General features: G+C 40.2%; 1 protein-coding gene across 48 annotated transcripts in view; it reads right to left on the bottom strand.

The window, feature by feature from the left end:
- The window catches only part of ELAVL2 (ELAV like RNA binding protein 2), a 330906-nt gene that overhangs the window by 24215 nt on the left and 286626 nt on the right, over nucleotides 1-20065 (bottom strand). For all 48 annotated transcript variants that reach the window (XM_080573990.1, XM_080573995.1, XM_080574006.1 and 45 more), the window contains one exon: nucleotides 7625-7728. In XM_080573990.1, coding sequence (XP_080430116.1) covers nucleotides 7625-7728 — 104 coding nt within the window. The remainder of the gene's footprint in view (nucleotides 1-7624; nucleotides 7729-20065) is intronic.

Below are 20065 nucleotides of genomic sequence, written 5' to 3'. Positions count from 1 at the left end.
ACTATAACATAGCTAAAAGATTGTATAATTACCATTTATATAACTCCTGCAGAAACTTAAGGTAAAAAAACACCTTTACCTTTGTTCCAAGACACATTGTTCTGCTGCTTCAGATCTGCTAGAGCACTTCAATTTTACCTTGAGAATACAGTCCTGAGGTATTTAATTACCCTGTCAAGACCACTAAATAGTCTGGCACCATGCCCCTTCTCTGAATCTCTGCTGATTGATAGCATCAATAAAATTCACTAGCTTTAATTAAACCTTCAAACAGGATCCCCTTTTGCCACTCACTAGATCAATGTCCTTTAGTGCTGTAAGAACAAAATCGAGGAGGTAAAGAGGGTTTCTCTCACCTTCACAGCTCTTGCCCCCCAGAATTTTAATGGACTTTTTACTCAATTCATATATATTTCATTGCTCTCCAGAGAGATCAATGAAAAAACTAATATAGAAAGTGACGCTACCAAAGTTTTCTTCTAAAAATAATGTTAGAGAATACAAACAATCTCAATTTTTTTCTGCTGCACCAATATAGAAGTCACACTAGTATACTTCTTTATTCAGTATTTTATTATATCCTATGAAGTGCTTTCAAGAATACTATCAGAGGTACAAGTTTACAAAGGTGGAGACCTTAAGCAGCTAAGATCGAGGACAATTCCCTTAAACTGAATTACTGTAAATCTAAATAACGGTTCACGGCACCAAGTAAAATTGCACATCATAAAGCCAAGTTTTGAGGACATGCTGACTCAGAGGACATTATCAAAATTGTGGCATGATGTGCCTCAAGTATCCCCTTGCTGAACTGCACTTTTTTGGGCATGTTTAAAGCCAATAGCTCAGTAATCACTCTTCTGTTAAATTCATAACTAGCTGTTTTTAATTACACAGCTTTCTACAGTAGGGCAGTTAACTAGGTGATAATGATGGCAAAGTAGGACTAATGCATGTAGCCAAATAATTTGTCCAACTTTCTTACAGCTTCCTGTTGGAATTATGTTACATGTGAAGGCTTTTTTTTTTAAACATATGCAAAGCTATGAAGGAGTGGGAGGAAAACCTACAGATTTAATACTTTAGATAAAATATTTCTTAAATCTCTATTCCCCTGACAGGTGATAATTACCCATGTAAACACTCTAATAGTCAAGAAAATCAAAAAAAAGAACTTGAAAGAGGAAGAAGCCTTACTAAATTTGATTTTTAAGAAGCACTAGCTGGGTAGAAGACAGATAATCAATGCTATCTTATAAAAAAGGGTAACAGCTAGGCCTGTAGCTAGGCCAAACCATTTTTCCCCTCTACACTGCAAATTTCCATCCATGCCTATACATGTATCACCAGCATTAAGAACTAAGAAAGCTATCTGCCAGCTCCTGTACAGAGAGGCCCTGCTGCTTGTGCTGGAGAGCTGCAGGCGGACAGAGGGAAGTTCCTCGGCCCTACTTCACCTTGTGAGGGGGAAACAAACACTGTTACGCCATCAGCTGTGTCCCTTGGGAGCTCTGATCCACCAAAGACCACATCCATCACTCATACACCCTGGCATCCACAGACAAAAGCCAGACTGAGGTTTTCCCGTGTCCTCCTGGTAGCCCCAACTGATATTAAAAGCTGCCTCTTATTCAGGATCTTACACAGCTCTGAACCACTTCAAGGACAGGACATTGGTTTCCCCATTCTTTTTTTAGACTTGTTAGCATTGAAGGCATTTACAACACACCAGAAGGTATTGCCACACAGATAACCTCACAATAAATTCATCTGCGTTTTTTTGATGGAGCTTTCCCAGGAGTGAGGGCAGGAAGTCACTGAGGATCTCCCTTCTCTCAAGCAGAAACCAAGCTAATGAAATGTGCACTGAATTTTCATATTCCTTTGAGAAAGGAACAGTGACACTTCCATGCTGTTTGCTCCTCTGAGTTTTTCAGATTTGGGAAGAACCAATCTTTTCAGGACAAAACAAATGAAAAAACAAAGACCAAATCAATCAACAAGGAAATGGGTAAGCAGAAAGATCACTGAAGGCACAGAAATCCATGTTTTCTGTTCTATTTAAGAGTCAGTGAAAAAGTACTTTCCAGCACCAGCTTCTTTCCAAAAAGAAGCCATAGCAAGTGTTTCACCTCTCTGATACAGCTTGTTTTCACACTAAAGTTGCATAATTCAATGAAGCCCAAAATTCACAGGCTACCTGCAACACAAATAAGCCAACTTGCAAGTATTTCGTAAAGCTTTCCAAAGGACAGCCCTCCTTCTAAAAAGGTAGCAAGTAATAGGTTTTAATGTCGCTACCCACACAGAAAAACCTAAGCCAGCAATCTGCAAATTCATGGTTTGAGTACATTTTACTTTGAAAGAACAGTAGATGGCAGCCCTTTTAGGGATAGAGAAATATAACCAGTGACTGTAGAAAAGAAGCAATGGGTCAGATGTACCTGTCATGCAACCAATACAGAACACCACAGACTGGGATCAGGACAATTCTCTCCGAAGGGGAATGCTCTAACTTCAGCCACTACATGGAGGTATCAACTACAGACAAATAGGAACACTGCGGTCCCTGAACCATTAGAAGGCTCTGCAAAGGTTCTGGTCTTGAGAGCTCAGAAATAACTGTCCACCCAAGATGTTCACACGCAAAGGAACTTTACTTCTGTTTAGCCTAGCCCCTGGACTGATCAGAGGTGTACATGACTTAGAGTGACTCCCAGTAGACTGGGTATTTCTACTGGTTCAGAGATGAAAGACACACATCCTTGATAGATTTTCTCTCAAGTCACTGCCACACAGTCATCTCAGGTCTTCTAGAAACTGTCTAATGTACAAACACCTCAGGTTTTGAAAAACAACAGGAATCCTCCTAGCCTCTTCTTCCCCTGCAGTGTGGAAGGAGGTGAAGACAGCCTCTTTAAACAGTACATGGGGAGAATCCAGTCATGAAAACTTGGCCTGAAATACGGCTTACACCCAAAAAGGACAGTAAAGCAGCCTTTCTTTCTCCAGGTAATATATGCTAATACTGAGAGATGCTACTGAAATCGAACAGAACTAAACACGGGTAGCTAGAGTCAGAATTTGCCATGTAACATGAGAAAGCCAGCATTCACAGATACTTTCTTCTAAATAAACAGATTACAACTATTTTGTTTACCTTAGCACATGAGGAAGGCAAGAAAAGAAAAGCAGTATCATCCCCCACTTCCATCTATTTTCACTTTTACCCCGAACTTTTTTTTTCAATCAATCCATTTCTACTTGCAGAAATTCAGTGATGTTCATATTAATCACTTATGGGCAATGGGTACAAGATTGAACATAGGAGGTTCTGCTTAAATGTAAGACTTGACTTTTTCATGGTGAGGGTGACAGCACTGGAACAGGCTGCCCAGGGGTGTTGTGGAGTCTCCTTCTCTGGAGACATTCAAAACCCACCTAGACGTGTCCCTGTGTGACTTGATCTAGGTGTTCCTGCTCTGGCAGGGGGATTGGACTAGATGATCTTTCAAGGTCCCTTCCAATCCCTAACATCCTGTAATTCTGTGAACTAAAAGATAACCAAGAAGTCATACGCTGGGAACATAAAGTCAAGTCGCCAGAACCCCCATAACGAATCTTTTTGATTTGGGAAGCCTGGCCTGGACTGATTCTCTGTATAGCATCCTTTTCCTTTGAATATTCATATAGTCCAAGGAACTTGTTATCCTGAGCAGATGCATTTCTCATTTTTACAGTGTAAGATATATCTAAGATACAACATACCTGTAACATTACTGGAGAACGGCACAGAGAAAGCAGTCTAGGAGGTTTCTGGAGAGCGTGGGAGATAGCTTCCTGACGCAGCTGGTCAGTGAACCTACCAGGGGTGGTGCCCCGCTAGACCTTCTCTTCACAAACAGAGAAGGACTGGTGGGAGATGTGGTGGTCGGAAGCTGTCTGGGGCAGAGTGACCACGAAATGGTAGAGTTCTCTATTCTTGGCGAGGCCAGGAAGGGGACCAGTAAAACTGCTGTCTTGGACTTCCGGAGGGCTGACTTTGAGCTGCTCAGGACGCTGGTTGGCCGAGTCCCTTGGGAGGCGGTTCTGAAGGGCAGAGGAGTCCAGGAAGGCTGGGCGCTCCTCAAGAAGGAAATCGTGATGGCACAGGAGCGGTCCGTCCCCACGTGCCCAAAGATGAGCCGGCGTGGAAGAAGACCGGCCTGGCTCAACAGAGAGTTGCGGCTGGAGCTTAGCAGAAAAAAGAGGGTTTATAATCTTTGGAAAAAAGGGCGGGCCACTGAGGAGGACTACAAGGATGTAGCGAGGCTGTGCAGGGAGAAAATTAGAAAGGCCAAAGCTCATCTGGAGCTCAATCTGGCTACTGCCGTTAAAGACAACAAAAAATCCTTTTACAAATACATCAACGCGAAACGGAGGACTAGGGAGAATCTCCATCCTTTACCGGATGCGAGGGGAAACCTAGTTACTAAGGATGAGGAAAAGGCTGAGGTGCTTAATGCCGCCTTTGCCTCAGTCTTTAGCGGCAATACCGATTGTTCTCCGGACACCCAGTGCCCTGAGCTGGTGGAAGGGGATGGGGAGCAGGATGTGGCCTTCGCTATCCATGAGGAAATGGTTGGCGACCTACTACGGAGCTTCGATGTGCGCAAGTCGATGGGGCCGGATGGGATCCACCCAAGGGTACTGAGAGAACTGGCGGAGGAGCTGGCCGAGCCGCTTTCCATCATTTATCGGCAGTCCTGGCTATCGGGGGAGGTCCCGGTTGACTGGCGGCTAGCCAATGTGACGCCCATCTATAAGAAGGGCCGGAGGGCAGACCCGGGGAACTATAGGCCTGTCAGTTTGACCTCAGTGCCGGGGAAGCTCATGGAGCAGATTATCTTGAGGGTCATCACGCGGCACTTGCGGGGCAAGCAGGCGATCAGGCCCAGTCAGCATGGGTTTATGAAAGGCAGGTCCTGCTTGACGAACCTGATCTCCTTCTATGACCAAGTGACACGCTTGGTGGATGAGGGAAAGGCTGTGGACGTGGTCTACCTTGACCTCAGTAAGGCTTTTGACACCGTTCCCCACAACATTCTCCTCAAGAAACTGGCTGCTCGGGGCTTGGACTGGCGTACGCTTCGCTGGGTTAGAAACTGGCTGGATGGCCGGGCCCAGAGAGTTGTGGTGAATGGAGTCAAATCTGGTTGGAGGCCGGTCACTAGTGGAGTCCCCCAGGGCTCGGTACTGGGGCCGGTCCTCTTTAATATCTTTATTGATGATCTGGATGAGGGCGTCCAGTGCACCCTCAGTAAGTTTGCAGATGACACCAAGCTAAGTGCGTGTGTCGATCTGCTCGAGGGCAGGAAGGCTCTGCAGGAGGATCTGGATAGGCTGGAGCGATGGGCTGAGGTCAACTGCATGAAGTTCAACAAGGCCAAGTGCCGGGTCCTGCACCTGGGCTGCAACAACCCCAAGCAGCGCTACAGGCTGGGAGGTGAGTGGCTGGAAAGCTGCCTGGCCGAGAAGGACCTGGGAGTATTGGTGGATAGTCGGCTGAATATGAGCCAGCAGTGTGCTCAGGTAGCCAAGAAGGCCAACGGCATCCTGGCCTGTATAAGAAGCAGTGTGGCCAGCAGGTCGAGGGAAGTGATTGTGCCCCTGTACTCGGCTCTGGTGAGGCCGCACCTCGAGTACTGTGTTCAGTTTTGGGCCCCTCGCTACAGGAAGGACATGGAGGTGCTCGAGCGAGTCCAGAGAAGGGCGACCAAGCTTGTGAGGGGTCTGGAGAACAAGTCTTAGAAGGAGCGGCTGAGGGAGCTGGGCTTGTTCAGCCTGGAGAAGAGGAGGCTCAGGGGCGACCTCATCGCTCTCTACAGTTACCTGAAAGGAGGCTGTAGAGAGGTGGGGGTTGGTCTATTCTCCCACGTGCCTAGTGACAGGACGAGGGGGAATGGGCTAAAGTTGCGACAGGGGAGTTTTAGGTTGGATGTTAGGAAGTACTTCTTTACCGAAAGGGTTATTAAGCATTGGAACGGGCTGCCCAGGGGGGTGGTGGAGTCACCATCCCTGGAGGTCTTTAAAAGACGTTTAGATGTGGAGCTTAGGGATATGGTTTAGTGGAGTACTTAGTGTTAGGTCGGAGGTTGGACTCGATGATCTTGAGGTCTCTTCCAACCTAGAGAAATCTGTGAATCTGTGAAACTAATCCATGCCCCTTTCCCCTAGAAGACTGCTTTATAATCTACACAAGCTTTGGGCATACTAGATGGCTTTCTTCCATATTCCCTCACCAAGTAGAGCACGGGAGAGTCTGCCTGCAGGCAAGCCTACTAAAAGCAAGTAGGTAGCTAGATAGCTTTCCGCAGCAAAGCATCTATCCAAGTCTTTCCATGACTCAATGTTTATTAACTGCAGCATATTTAAGTTTCAAATAGCATCATGCATTTAATAAACCTCATGAATCCAGAACAGGTTGGGCATTCTACCTGAATTCCACGCCATCTTGTATTTGCCTGTTATTTTTAAGTGGCTAAGCACTGCTTTTTAACTCCACACCTTTTACTAGGTGAGCTTTATCTTACAGCTCAAATATGACCCAAGTTAGAGGGCAGTCACTGTCCCCAAGTGATCAGCTAGCAAACCCTGCTGTTTAATGAGAAAGAATAGACTGGCTGGCCCCTGTGCTGCCTTCAGGCACTAACTGTGAAACACGTTCAAAGGTCCCCATTCCCTGACAAATCTTATTTCATCTCCTCTCTTAAGATTTCAGAGTCCAAACAATTGCTCAAATCAATATCCTCACTCTTCTGATAATGGAGTAATTGCTTAATGCTATATTTCCAAGGTATTAATGTGAAAACTTAAGTACACATGAATAACATATGCTAATTACAGAGTCATTTCCCCATCACCACAACCCCACCTTTGGAGACATTTAAAGCAATTTTTTAAGAAAGAATAAAATGTGGTTAAATGTGGTTGGAGTGGAACAAAAAAAAACAGTTGATAAGAAGTCTCAAGATTCCTTTCTCTAGAAATTGAGGGAATTGAATTTAGTTAACAAGAGGTGCAGTTGTTACAACACAAATGGAAAAAGCAGGAATCCCAAACAGAGAAAAACAAGGCATATAAACACTAGATATGGAATAACCTTGAAGTCCAGTAATTCACAGACCTTTATAAACAAACCAGTTATCTCAGCATTTCATTTTAAGTATGTGAGAGAATACTCCTTTAGGCTGCGACTGTCTTGTTTACTAAGCAACTTATATTGTCTTTGCAAAAAAACGTAGGAAGCACACAATGCAATCTTCAGACTATACACAATACTGCATTTCTGTTACTTAAGCATGCAAAGCATATGATCTGATGTGACCTAATTCAAGTTCATATATAAAATATTAACAATTATCACACACACACCAATTCAATTATCACACATACCAATTTTGCATATTAAATTATAATCTCTAGGTGGACTAAAGGACTAATCATCTGCTCCATGGTGAAATCCTAGGCAATTTTAAGCATTCTGCTAATGTTAATAAGTTGTACTTGGAAAAGGAAAACACATGCATCTTATCAACAAGAAGTCAAAACACTTGTTTCTTTAAACCATAAAAACACTACATACTTTTATTGTTTTAGTTTGAAGTCTCAATCCATTCAGAGTGTTGATAGCTTTTTCAGCATCCTTGGGATCAACGTAGTTCACAAAACCATAACCCAAGCTCTGTCCTGATTAAACAGAGGAAGAAGAGTGAATGTTAGTACTGCTATGCTACACAACAGATAACTAAAGGTGTTAAAAACTTCTGTGGACACATTGAGCAAAAAATTGCTTATACTGAAGAAAAATTATCTGCCTCAATGAAGTTTCGAAGGCGCACATCTTATTTTTCCAATAAGCCTGGGGTCTTTAGCTTCCTCTGCACCCACAGGCTGCCCTAAATTCAACGCAGAAATGGCTACAGTCATTTTAATGAAGGAATGTGAAACCTACGTGAAATATGTTCAGGATTTTGTTATGAACCATTAGAGATGAGAGGAACCTTCCAAGTTAAAATATCTGAAATCCACCATTCACTCCTCAACTTTTTAGTTGACTATAGAAAATATAGCAAAAGTCTGTAATGGTATTTGAAAATGAGCGCATTTCAAACATACTTAATATCAGAATTTGAGCCAAGAGATCTTTGGAGCAGAACATTTCTACAGATGTTACTCACACATTAAGTGGAGCCTCACATTAACAAGGGGTTTAAAAGGTAATTTTGTTCCAATATTCAAGCCAACTGTCACAAATAACTGGATATCAGTCAGATATAATTAGAACAAAAATGCAACATTATCAGGTTCTTTACATATCTGAATTACGTAATTCAGATCACATATGACTATAAAGCATTGTAATTAGCTCTTAATCAGAACCACAGACCATTTCTAACACTATTGTGTATGAGCACTTAAACACTTGATACTTTACCTGGAGAGATCTCAAACTTCAAAGCCTAGAATGTAGCTGCCTTCAGCATACTCTTTCAGATTTTTAGTGTACAAGAACAGAAACAGGTACCAAAATTTAACACAGTTAGAGTATACTACTTAATAGACAGATCTTTCATTAGCACAGACCTTTTAAAAATCTGTACTTCTTGACTATTGTTTTTTAACAAAACTGGAAAAATTAGGTCCAAAAACAGAGTCAAAAAGCAAAGCAAATTCAACATAGCCCATTCACAAAAAGTTACTTTAAGAGATTACTTGGAGGCACAGTTGGTATAGAGGATAAGCAGTATTACATAATGCACAAGTGGCAAATTAATTCATTGCCAGGAAAGATGTAGAAGCATCCATGCTGCACCTAATTCTCATGTTGTACCTAAATAGCACATATTAAATATGCACAGCAAAAAAGATGCAACATTTGCAACTATTTAGGACAGACAAAGGTTTTAATAACAAGCCCCACCACTGCTGGCATTTTGTAAGTTAGCCTACCACAGCACTGAAAGTACAGAAGACAACCCCCTCTCCCAGGCTACACTCATTCTTCACTGTGCATTACTTTGGGGAGGCAATAAACAAAAAATAAACTGGCTAGAAGCAGCTGTAAACAAGATAGCATATGCAATGTTATTAACAGAAAAACATCAATAAACAACTAGGCAAAGCCTGGAGTAGCCTGCTTTAGACAACCGTACTCTGAGCAGGGGCTTGTACTTTATGAACTCCAGATTCCAGCCTTCAATCTCAGTTCTGTAGCAATATAGATACATGCAGAAGCATTTCTGTGTTCATTTATGGCTTTACCTAGGTATAGCTAAGTTCTCTATCCTAGAAGATATTTTTCCCTTATTAGTTTGATTACAGCAGAGCAATTTCTATACCTGTCACCTCCATCACTCCCACTGTCTGCAGAAACTCTTCCCTGCAGTGTCTCAAAAAAGAGCAACTTAAATGTCTTTTTTGTGCACAGCTTTTATTGTTGTCTTATTTCCTAAAGCAGAATGCTGATGTTTGGTGTTATTAGTTTTGCTCTAGGAAAAAACTAATTCAAACCACAATCTTAGAAAAACAAAATCTAAGACAAAGCTATTTCATGTAAGATGTTCCCAACAAATTACTATTTCCAAAGTATAGAGAAAGATGTGCAGAGACTTTTACTCCTCTTTTTGTGATTTTATTTTTTTACACAGAAACACCCAAAGCACTGCAGGCAAACAGTATCCAACTGTTACAAAGGATACCATTCATTACCAGATCTTCCAGACAATGACTTAGGTAAGCTTTGTTAACATTAGTAGATTTATCAAGTTATACAAAAATCTAGCAATTTCTTCAAAAGAAGCTTAAACTAATTTCTGTAGGCTTATTCTATGATTTTACAATTAATGCTTTCACTGTGATTCAACACTGGAGCAGGGTCAAACACCAGGTTTCCAGAGCTCCCTTCCACCCTCTATGATTCTGTGCTATCCTTTGTGATTCTTTAGCCCAAAATAAAACTGAAGTTATCATAAAAATTCAAAGGAATTTAGGACTGACATTCCAAAGACCTTCTTATGTATCTGCTGATATATCTGAAAAAGGTTAAGAGGTAAAACTTCCTAAACGGTGAAGACTGAAATTTTGCCTGAAGATTAGTGGTTTAGTTACATATTATCAACCATTTAAAGTCAAAAAAATCACCTCCTTCACAGATGCCCATGAGAAGAAAGATGAAACTTGGCTCTCAACAAGCAGTACAAATAGTTGGAAATTGAACCTAATTTGTTCCAATCATATAGATGCTTGAAGGGCTGCTCTTAGCTCTCCCAGCTTCAAGGGAAGAATTTAAGAGTTTTTTTTACGAGGTTTGACAGTTCACATACAGATTGTCGAGTTCTAGAAAATCCAGACAAACATTCCACACAAAGCACTAGAAGCATCTAATTCAAACAACCCATCAGGTATACCAATTATTGCAAAGTGTCTCTGACAGCTATTTGGTATTCCCCACCCCCAAACCCACACACTTTTGGGGGAAACAAAGTGAGTTACAAGGACTTAAAAATTCAGTTCTTCTCAAGTGTTTCAGTGCCACACAAGACTTCAGAACTAACCTATGCTAACACCAATGTGTATCTGAAAAAAGCCAGGTGAAGTCCCATCTGACTACGTTTCAGATGGGGAAGAGCAGCAGAACTGTTGCACACACATTTCACTCATTGCTTGAGACTGAAGATAGCTGGCCAGTGTAATTTGAACAGGTTCTCGTTCTGTGCAGAAGAGTTTTCTCCTCAATATGTAAACTCCTTGCTTTCAAAACCAACTACCCAGAAACTAGATGCACTGAAACCAAATCATCCACTACACAGAATAGAAGACAAACATCATTATTTAACAATCATAACCACTAATTTGTGTTGCCTGAAGCTAAAGATTAAACCAAACACTGAGAGAAACTGCTCTGGACTTTTTCATCTGTGACTCTTCCATACCAGCTAATTCCACACACCAAGGTAGAAATCATCTGCAAATCACACTTGTTTCCAAGTCCAGTAACACACTTGAAGTAAATGTGTGTCAGTTTTTTAGTGGGTGAGAAGAAAATTATCTACAGTTGTCCACAACTAAAATCTTCAGATTTAAACATATATCAAATGGCAGCATAGTCTGCTACTACTTTAATACAGGTTCAGCTACATCTGGCTCTAGCCATGTGTCATTCTTCCCTCCCCTCCAGTTTGTGCTTAATGACACCATAGTTTGAAAAACCTGACACCTCTTTGGGCTGGCTATTCTGGTGCTCTGTTTACTATTGTGTTTAGTTATTTTGAAAATTCAGTTTAGCCTTTCCTAGGTCTTTAAAATTAAAATTAGACTATTTATGCACACCAGCTATTTATTCCATAATTCTGACCTGTAAGCAGCATTACATTTAGCTTATCTTAAAGAAAGCAGTGATTGTGAATTTCTTATTTTTGCAAGTTATTACTTGTGCCAGTTCAAAGGTGATACCCTGCTCATTAGCAGAAGTTTGCAGTGCTTCAGAAGTTCAAATTACATCAGTTGAGCTTCTTTGCCTCAATAGTTACTGTGATTACTTCACAGCACTTTTTAAAGCTGTTTCTGCATACTTTCTGCAGGGTTTTTCTACTAGACTTTATGCATGGGACACTAGGACTCTATGAATATTAAACAGTGCAGTATAGGTTAAAACAAACAGTAAGTACTGGGTAAGAGAAGAACTCAATTGAAGTAAGACAAGCCTAAGTAACAAGATTATCTGGAAGGAAAAAATCTGAATTATAGCAAATAGAACATTCCTAAAAACAGGGCCTCTTACCAGGTATCATCACCAGTAAGGCAAAAAACAAAAACACAGAGCTGGACAGTGAAGCTGTCTGTACAGAGCATTACTTCTCCACTTCAAGGAAAACAGGACAGATGTAGAACTGCCTCTCCTGAACCTTAAAACTTTTCACTTAAGAGGTGGCCTATTCCGTAAGCTACTAAAACCTATAACCATAGTATCATCGCATCACAGTAATGACAATTTTACTATTACACCATGAGTAAAAGCAGTTTGACTTTTCTTTCAAGAAACTCTGGTAAGAAACAACACAGCAGCAAAACTGCCTCTCACAATCCTGGAAAAGGAAGAAAACTTAAAGCAAAGGTTATTAATCTGAAAATTCATATTAATGATATTCCATGTTTTATGTTACTGGCACTTGTAACAAAACCAAATTTGAGCTTAAGTGCCAAAAAAGCCTTTTAATTTTTTGTTTTGTTTTTTTAAGAGACAGGTCTCTTTGAACCTACAGATGTTATATCCATCATTAACTGGGAAGCATTCAGCATAAGGAGTACTATAAGTATACCTGAGTAATATTCACTTTATAGGAAATGATTCCATCTATGTTTCAAGTTTTAAACTTCGTGAATCTCACATGACCACCACATATATGATGTGGATGTAAACTGAAGAGGTAATTATAGAATACCAAGTCACTTTTTGGCACTGCACTCAAAACCAGAATGGATTCTAACACAACAGGGGATAAAAAGCAATATTTCTAACATTTTAGTTCTAGGTCTTTGAAAGAAACTGAGTGGAGATCCATGTGCACTCTAGACAAATATAGACAGTATTCTATCGTTAAGTAAGAAGCAACTGAAGAACATAGTGCTTCATTACTTAGGGAAGAACAGTAAACAGACTTTAAAGGCACTGGTAAGCCAAAGACCAACTAAGTTGCAAGTAGACAGAAGGAAAGAAACGGGTTGGAAGGTACAGCCAGGGCACAGTGCCTTTGAATTTACCACTGTGCCTTGCGAAGTGCCACATTGTGGTTTTTTGCTTTAAAAACACACAAGCTCTAATTCACAAAAGTTTTGAGAGGAAAAATCATAAGTGAACTAGTTCAGTTCTGCTCAGGCTGTTTCACAACTGCCTACTAAAAAGGAAGCCTATTAAAATATTGTGCACAGCTGCAAAAGCCCAAAGAAAATCCTCTGCTGCACAACACTGAAAGTCTCAACAGGATGCTATCCACAGAGAAAGCTGTTCTACAGAGTAGATGTAAGAGAAGCGATGTCTGTTGTTCATTCTTAATGATTTGCTTTTTATGTAGAAGCAATATTCCTTAAAGCAGAATAAAGTCCTTTTAATATAACTGATAAAACATTTTCCTACTTCTGCGGACAAAAAATGTTCAAGTTCCTGAATGGGAATAATCACACTCTATACCTTGTTTATTAAGATCTGCTAAAAGATTTTTTGGTTATTTTCAGCAACTGCCTCAAGATTTCTAAGTAGACTGATTACAGCAGAGTCCTGTTCACAAGAACTGAATTTTAGAAGCAAAGATCATGTGGATGCTTCAGCTGGGCTACTGCAGTGGAGGTGGAGTGAAGGAACTACGAGACTAAGAAACTTAACTGGTTGTTTAAACATCCACCCCAAGTCTAATTCTTCCTTAGGTAACTCAAGGATTTGTGGAATTAAAAAAAATGTAGCACTGAATTACACTATACATTTCTGTGAAGCACAGCTATTTATACTGTTTAAAAGAGGTTACTAAATTACAGAATGCCCAAAATCCATTACAAGCTATTTCACTTGGCCATCATTATTTACTTCTGTAGTCCTTTCTCATGAGCTTGGGAAGGAATAGGAGATCTAGACAGAAGGCAATTTTGCTTTATTACCTTCTTACTATCCAAATTGTTCATGAAGTGATAAGCAAGAAATCATTGGTGACACGAAAGAAAAAGGTATTGGTGCTGGCCAAATATCATTTACTACCTAAGAAAGTCCTCTGCTGGAGAAGTTTCATGCACCTGAGTATTTCGTGCACGAACACAAACCTGGTGGTGTCTCCTTGCTATCATTTATCTATTGACAGGCAATTTTTAAGGGCTGGACAGCAAATGGTAATCACCTGTCCAAGCCAGCAATTTGTATCTCCACTGCAGTAAGGGCAGCACCTACAAACAGCAGAAAACAATAATAGACAAGGATAACAGTCTTTATTCTTCCTAGATATTCTATACATAATTACAACATCCTAGTAGCTTGTCTCAATTTTTACTGTTTTATCTAAGCTCCCTGTTTTGGGGGATACTTATTTCTGAACAGTGAGTTTTGAGTACCCTGGAACATAAGGAAAAACTGAAAGAGACACTAAACTAAGTTATTTACCCATACCAACCCTGTTTTCTTCTTTCAAAGAAACACGCATTAAGGTTCACTTACATTAAAGTAAGATGCAAACACCTGAGCCAGGCCATTCAGCCCAACCATGCCACACTAGGAATTAATATCCTGTTTTTCAGCCACTCCTCTCAGCTTCCTAGGGGAAGTGGCTTGCCTGACGAATATTCTTTTAAGAAAAAACATACTCACCAATCTTCATTTCCTTCCTTTTTCCTTCTGGAAACAGCTGCAGCACCTACAGGTAATGGCTTTTCTTTAAAAATGCTAGTAGATCTGCCACCTAACAGCTAAATTCCTTCTTGCTGCATTTCCACAAAAGGACAGAAAGGACAAGAGTCTTCAGATCAGACAGCTTTCTTGAAGGACACGTTAGAGACCCTCTCCCTTTGACTACTGTACCTGTAAAACAGACTTAACTAAAAAAAGGTACGACTAAAGCGTGCACCAAAAGAAAACTTCTGTAAGGAGACAGATGTCTGTGAAGCTCCTTCCTTCTGCAGTAGACAAAGGATGACAGTGTTTTGTAACAGACCTGGGAGTGGAAGATGGCTGTAATGCTTGTTACATTTTCAACCCAAGAGCTACCACTCGGTTTCAGGCAGAATGTACTCGTAAAGCCTGTAGGCAGCTCAAAACCAAGAAGTAATACTAATTCAGACAAGCGCCCAAAGCAGTATCTTCAACAGCTCTTTACTCAACGCTGCTGGGCTGGATGTGCAGTAAGAGGGAGTTCAGCCCTCTGAACTGTGCAGTCCTGTTAACCATGCTTTGCCTGAAAGTGCTCAAGTGTCATTTACAATCTGCTACACCTTAAGAGAAAGGCTTGAAACGTAGGCAAATACGAGCTTTAACTTAACAGATGTTAAGCAAGCCCTTTTGAAAGCTACTTCTAAAACACAGCTATAGCTGTACCACAAGGAGGTAGTGTCCCTGAGAGGCCACAAATGCGCAGTCAACTCAAGTACTGCATTTTCAGTTGTCCTGTAACATTTTATCTCTTGAAAAACGATGCATGTTGTTCTGACAACACGGTTAGAAAGCAGTTGATTAGCAGAGCAGTTTTATTTCATGACTGATTAAAATTAAAGCATCTTGGTAAATTACAATGCTTCTTTGTATTCTGGGGGGGGGGGGGACAGAACCATTTTGTCCCCAGGAATTTCTGCCAGTATCAAGCCTACCTGTCCAGTTGTCTGCTGAGTCTGCGTCTTCACGATTCTTCTATTTCAATAGCTAAGAAATTATCTTCTGTTGAAGATAATTTTCCTACACGCATCCCAGACAGAATCCAAAACCACTGCTGTAGAATTTTGTATTTTTTGCTTGAGCATGTGCGGTGGTTTTTTTCAGCCCTGCTCCATTAGTATATAGACTGGCAATTTTACCAGGTGACTGAGAGGTGCAGAAAACACAACAGCATCAAAACTCGAAAAGCTTCTATTGCTACATTTTTTCCTGTGGTCAATCACTTTATTTCAGACTGCACTCCCCACTTCCATGAACCAAAGGACTTTAACAGAAATACAGGAAGAAGTCTAAAAGGTTGGCACACCCACCACACGAGGGAGTCCTTGGCTGCTTTGTTTCATCAGAGTGAAAGACCTAACAAAAGAACTGAACAAGCTACCTTCCGTAACTGCTTGGTGGTATTACCAGAGCATCTAGCTCATCCTGCCCTCCTACGTAGTTTTTAAACATTCCTGTAGGGTCTGCAGACCAAACAAAACCTGAAGTTTTCAATTGTCTGTTATCTCTTTTTCCACCAAGAAAATAACCAGTTTAAAGTGTTTAATAACATATGAATACTGGAAGTACCTGAGCTCTCAAACGCTTCTCAGTATAGGCTTGCCATAATCTTATAAGGCTTCGTAGAACTACTTCAGTAATACAAACCAGTGTATTTAATGGTGAAAGCATATGTACATTTAGAAGTTCCTCCATTGTCCTCCTCCATTTCACTTATTCCTTAACAGATAAAGAAACATTAAAAAAATTGCACCACTAGTTCTAAGAGTCAACATCAATAACTCAAAGAACTCAAAATTATCACTCAATTTCAGAAATTTTGAAGATGAAAATCTCAGTGTGTGTTTTGAATAAAAATAGAGCAGAATACTTGCATTTCGTTAATAATGCAATCAATACATACCACTGAGCTAAAAGAACTTGTTTCACGTTCTAATACAAAAAAATTATGGAACACAATAATCATACTCTGGAAAGTTAGAAACTTCAAGCGATAGCAAATTCATGCATCTACCTTCCACAGGGAACAATAAAAAAATAAGGCAGACAGCACTTAAACTAGGATCAGCGATTTCAGTATGACGACTTTTCAGGCACCTTGGGCAAAAAAAATCCTGCAAAAAAAATCTGTTGTGAAATAATGTATTAAAGGAATACAACCATTAAGAAACAGTATCACAAAATGCTAAAACCTATCATCCAAAAACACTACCTACTCTTTCCATCAATACTTGACAGGGAAGAAGGTACTGCTGAAGCTAAGCATGTTCTAGGAGCTGTAACTGTCTACAGAAAAAACGTAAGAATCCTGACTGGGTACTTTACAATTGGACTTCAGCTGTGTGTGTTACCTCTAATGTTTTACTCTTCAAGATGCCAGCCAGTCCCTGACTGCAAATGGATGATCTTTTCTAGTGAATTTATTTTACTGTCAACAGTCATGCAAGTGTTCATTTTATATCAAACACTACTTTCAGTAAACTAAGAATAACTTAGTTTAAAGCCAGAGGTTTCTTTGTCTGTGCATGAAGTTAATCAGCAAAGATCTCCTAAAGCATTAAAGAACAAGCCAATATCCTATCTTTGTAAACAGTACCAAGTCAAGTTGACAGAAACTTGACATTAAAAGTGATGAAAGGCCAAAGAAAGCCTGAAGTTACACACATTGGTGTAAGAATGCTGTTAAGAAACATACATGACAACATTGCAAGTCTGTATACAGAAGTTCTCATTTCAATTCACCCCTCGGTGTATTTTTTTTTATCATTTTCCAGAAGTTCAACAGAGCAGAGGTGCTGTGTTAAATGACTGACACATCAAAGCACAAGTGGCATTGCATGGAAGATGGTGCTGTGTGAAGACTAACGTAAAAACTGCAATTAGTCACAGCCTACAGTGTCCTGAGGACAAACCTGGGGCGGCACTGGAAAGAACAGTGAGCAGTACTTATAGCCTCAAGTCCAACTTCATGAGCACAAAAAGTCTGATGAGGAGTTCCAGGTAAAGGAGTATGAAGTAGTCAGACTTAATTGCTGGAATTCACAGTGGAAGACGTCAGAATGCTTCACAACACAGTAGCATAATCCTACCTAGTGGCAAGCCCACAGAGCACTTCTGTTCCACAACAAGGGCATTATGTCCAGCTGCTACCAGCTCTTTTTCAAAGGTATTACATCTTCAGAAAGTAGCACCATAAACCGAGTCTGGTTTAAGCCACTGCAATTAGCAGTGTTATTTTGACACTGAACAGGAACACACCTGGACATGCTATTCACTCAACTGTGTAACTGCAACTAAAACTGTACCTACACAGCAGTCTCTCTAATGAGAAGAGCTAAAGAAGTACAGAATACCATTAGTATTGCTTTCTCACCATTTACCTTTAACATAATTACCGCTCAAGTATCGCACTCCTTTTAAGTTTGCATTACGGCTTGAACTGCATTTTAAAAGCAGCTTCAGCAATATGTGAGCAAAATGCATGATCCACGAAACAATTCCCAATTTAACAGCAGTTTGTGCTTTTGATCCAGTAGATGGACTCTATTTACTGAACACTCATAAGTCATACCACTGAGCTAGTACACTAGGCAACTATAAAGAAAATGCCTGTAAATCATGATCACTCCTAGATTACTATATTTGATACTATGCTGCCTCTTTCTCCCAAACCCAGTCAGGCTGAATGAAGATAATCAAATATAAATCAACATTATGTATGGCAGAATAGACTGTCAAGTAAGACATCTATCTCTGTAATTAAACAGCTATAACCAGGGCTTTAAGTTATTCTGAAAGCGGAAGTTTCATCACAGCCAGGTTCAACTCTACCATTCTGTTAACTTAGTGTCATTCTCTTGCCTTACATTTTGCATGTTTTTTCCATATAGGAAGAACACCATCAGCTGCTACTCCAACACAAGCAATTAACTCTTCCTAGAGACTTTGTTGTTTGTAGATAGCAGATTCAAACATGAGGGTGCACCTCTGGTTCCTCCCACAGCATGCAGAGAAAGTCAAGAGTAGGAGATACTGTGGATGACAAGATCTACGTGAAACGTACCAAGGGAATACACTATATCCAAACAGGAAATCTCATCCTGAAACAGTTTGAAGTAGGGACTGTATGTGGGGATGTACGTTACTTTAGCTTGTATGGAAGCAGAGTGTTATCTTATGGACAGTACAGGAGGCTGAACAAGCAACTGTCTTGCCTGTTACAGCCACTCCTGTGTTAAAATAACCAGAGACAATTAGGAACTGCTTGAAATAACAGTGAGTTACCTATGAAGCATGTTTTCTTAAAACTAGCTTGTCATGTTACTAGTAGAAGCTCCTTACTATGTTAAGGTGAAACTGTACCATGTAATTTGGTAAATCAACTACTTTTTCAAAAGTGGCTTCACTTTGTTACCACATTTTTTGCAGTAGCACAATATACTAGCTGCTTCAATATTTAATGGAGCCACCATGAATCTGGAACAACAGATACTGAAAGACTTTTCACTCACTGCACTGCTTGTGGTGGCAGCAGGGAATTACTTTAAGGATATGCAGCTCCATAAGCCACACGACATCCTTGGAGTGAATGGGCTTCAGGGTGTGCAGGTCAGTAATGCTGTCTAATGCTGCCAAATTGAGCTAGACTTCACAGAAACGCACCTCTGTTACTATAACTTGTCACTAATCTCACAGCAGTTACCCTGAGAAGCAGTGCTGGCCTAGAGAAATTTCTCATTATTTAAGGCCTCTTGATAAACACTGGTTTCCCCTAGAACTAACATTTATTCAAACAGTTGGCCTAGAATCACTAGGGTGTAACAGAAGTACATACCTACAAGCACCTAAACAAAGAGTGAACAGTCATGGTGATGAAACAGGCACCCTGGGTACTCCTATGGTGGAAGCAAAGAGCATTACTTCTGCAGGAAACACACAAGAACATCCCATGTCACTAAAGGAGCACTAACAATTTGCAGGACCCAACATTTTCATGGGCATCTTGTAAATCACTGTAATCTGACAAAAAAAGCAAAACAGAACTTTTTAAGAAAAGAGTACATACTGAATTTCAATAAAAAAGACATCACTTTCTGAACAGCAGAATGATTTAATGAAGGTGATGCTTTGATTCACTAGAACCAGGAAGGTCCCTAATCATACTTAGCCTTAAAAGAAGGGTTCCAGTTTTAAAACATCAAGTCCTTTCTTATGCTATATGTTGAGATCAATCCATTGCTAGAATTTAACATGGATGAATAAACCATCTAAACTTTTAAAAAATAGTTTGTTTTGACAATGTCAGTAGTAAGAACTAACTAGGCAACTTAACTGAATCCTTATAACAAGCTATGCAGGTTAAGTCAAACTTTTTATTACCCTATTTGAAAACACAAAGCCTAAAAAAACCTTCTGAACAGTCAAAAACAGTGTCACGCATGCAAAGGAGTGAAGAGTGAAGTCAAAGTTCAAAGAATCAAATGCTATTTTAAGTAATGTAACATCAAGCAAATTACTTCATTTCCACATGCTCACATGAGTCACTTCCAGGAGACATGTGACATGCAATAAATCTTGTAGTTTAATACGAAAAAGCTCAGTAATTGCCATTAAGCCTTTTCC

Source organism: Anser brachyrhynchus (assembly GCF_964034855.1).
Source record: "Anser brachyrhynchus genome assembly, chromosome: Z".
NCBI lineage: Eukaryota > Metazoa > Chordata > Aves > Anseriformes > Anatidae > Anser > Anser brachyrhynchus.
This window is presented reverse-complemented; position numbering and strand designations above follow the sequence as displayed.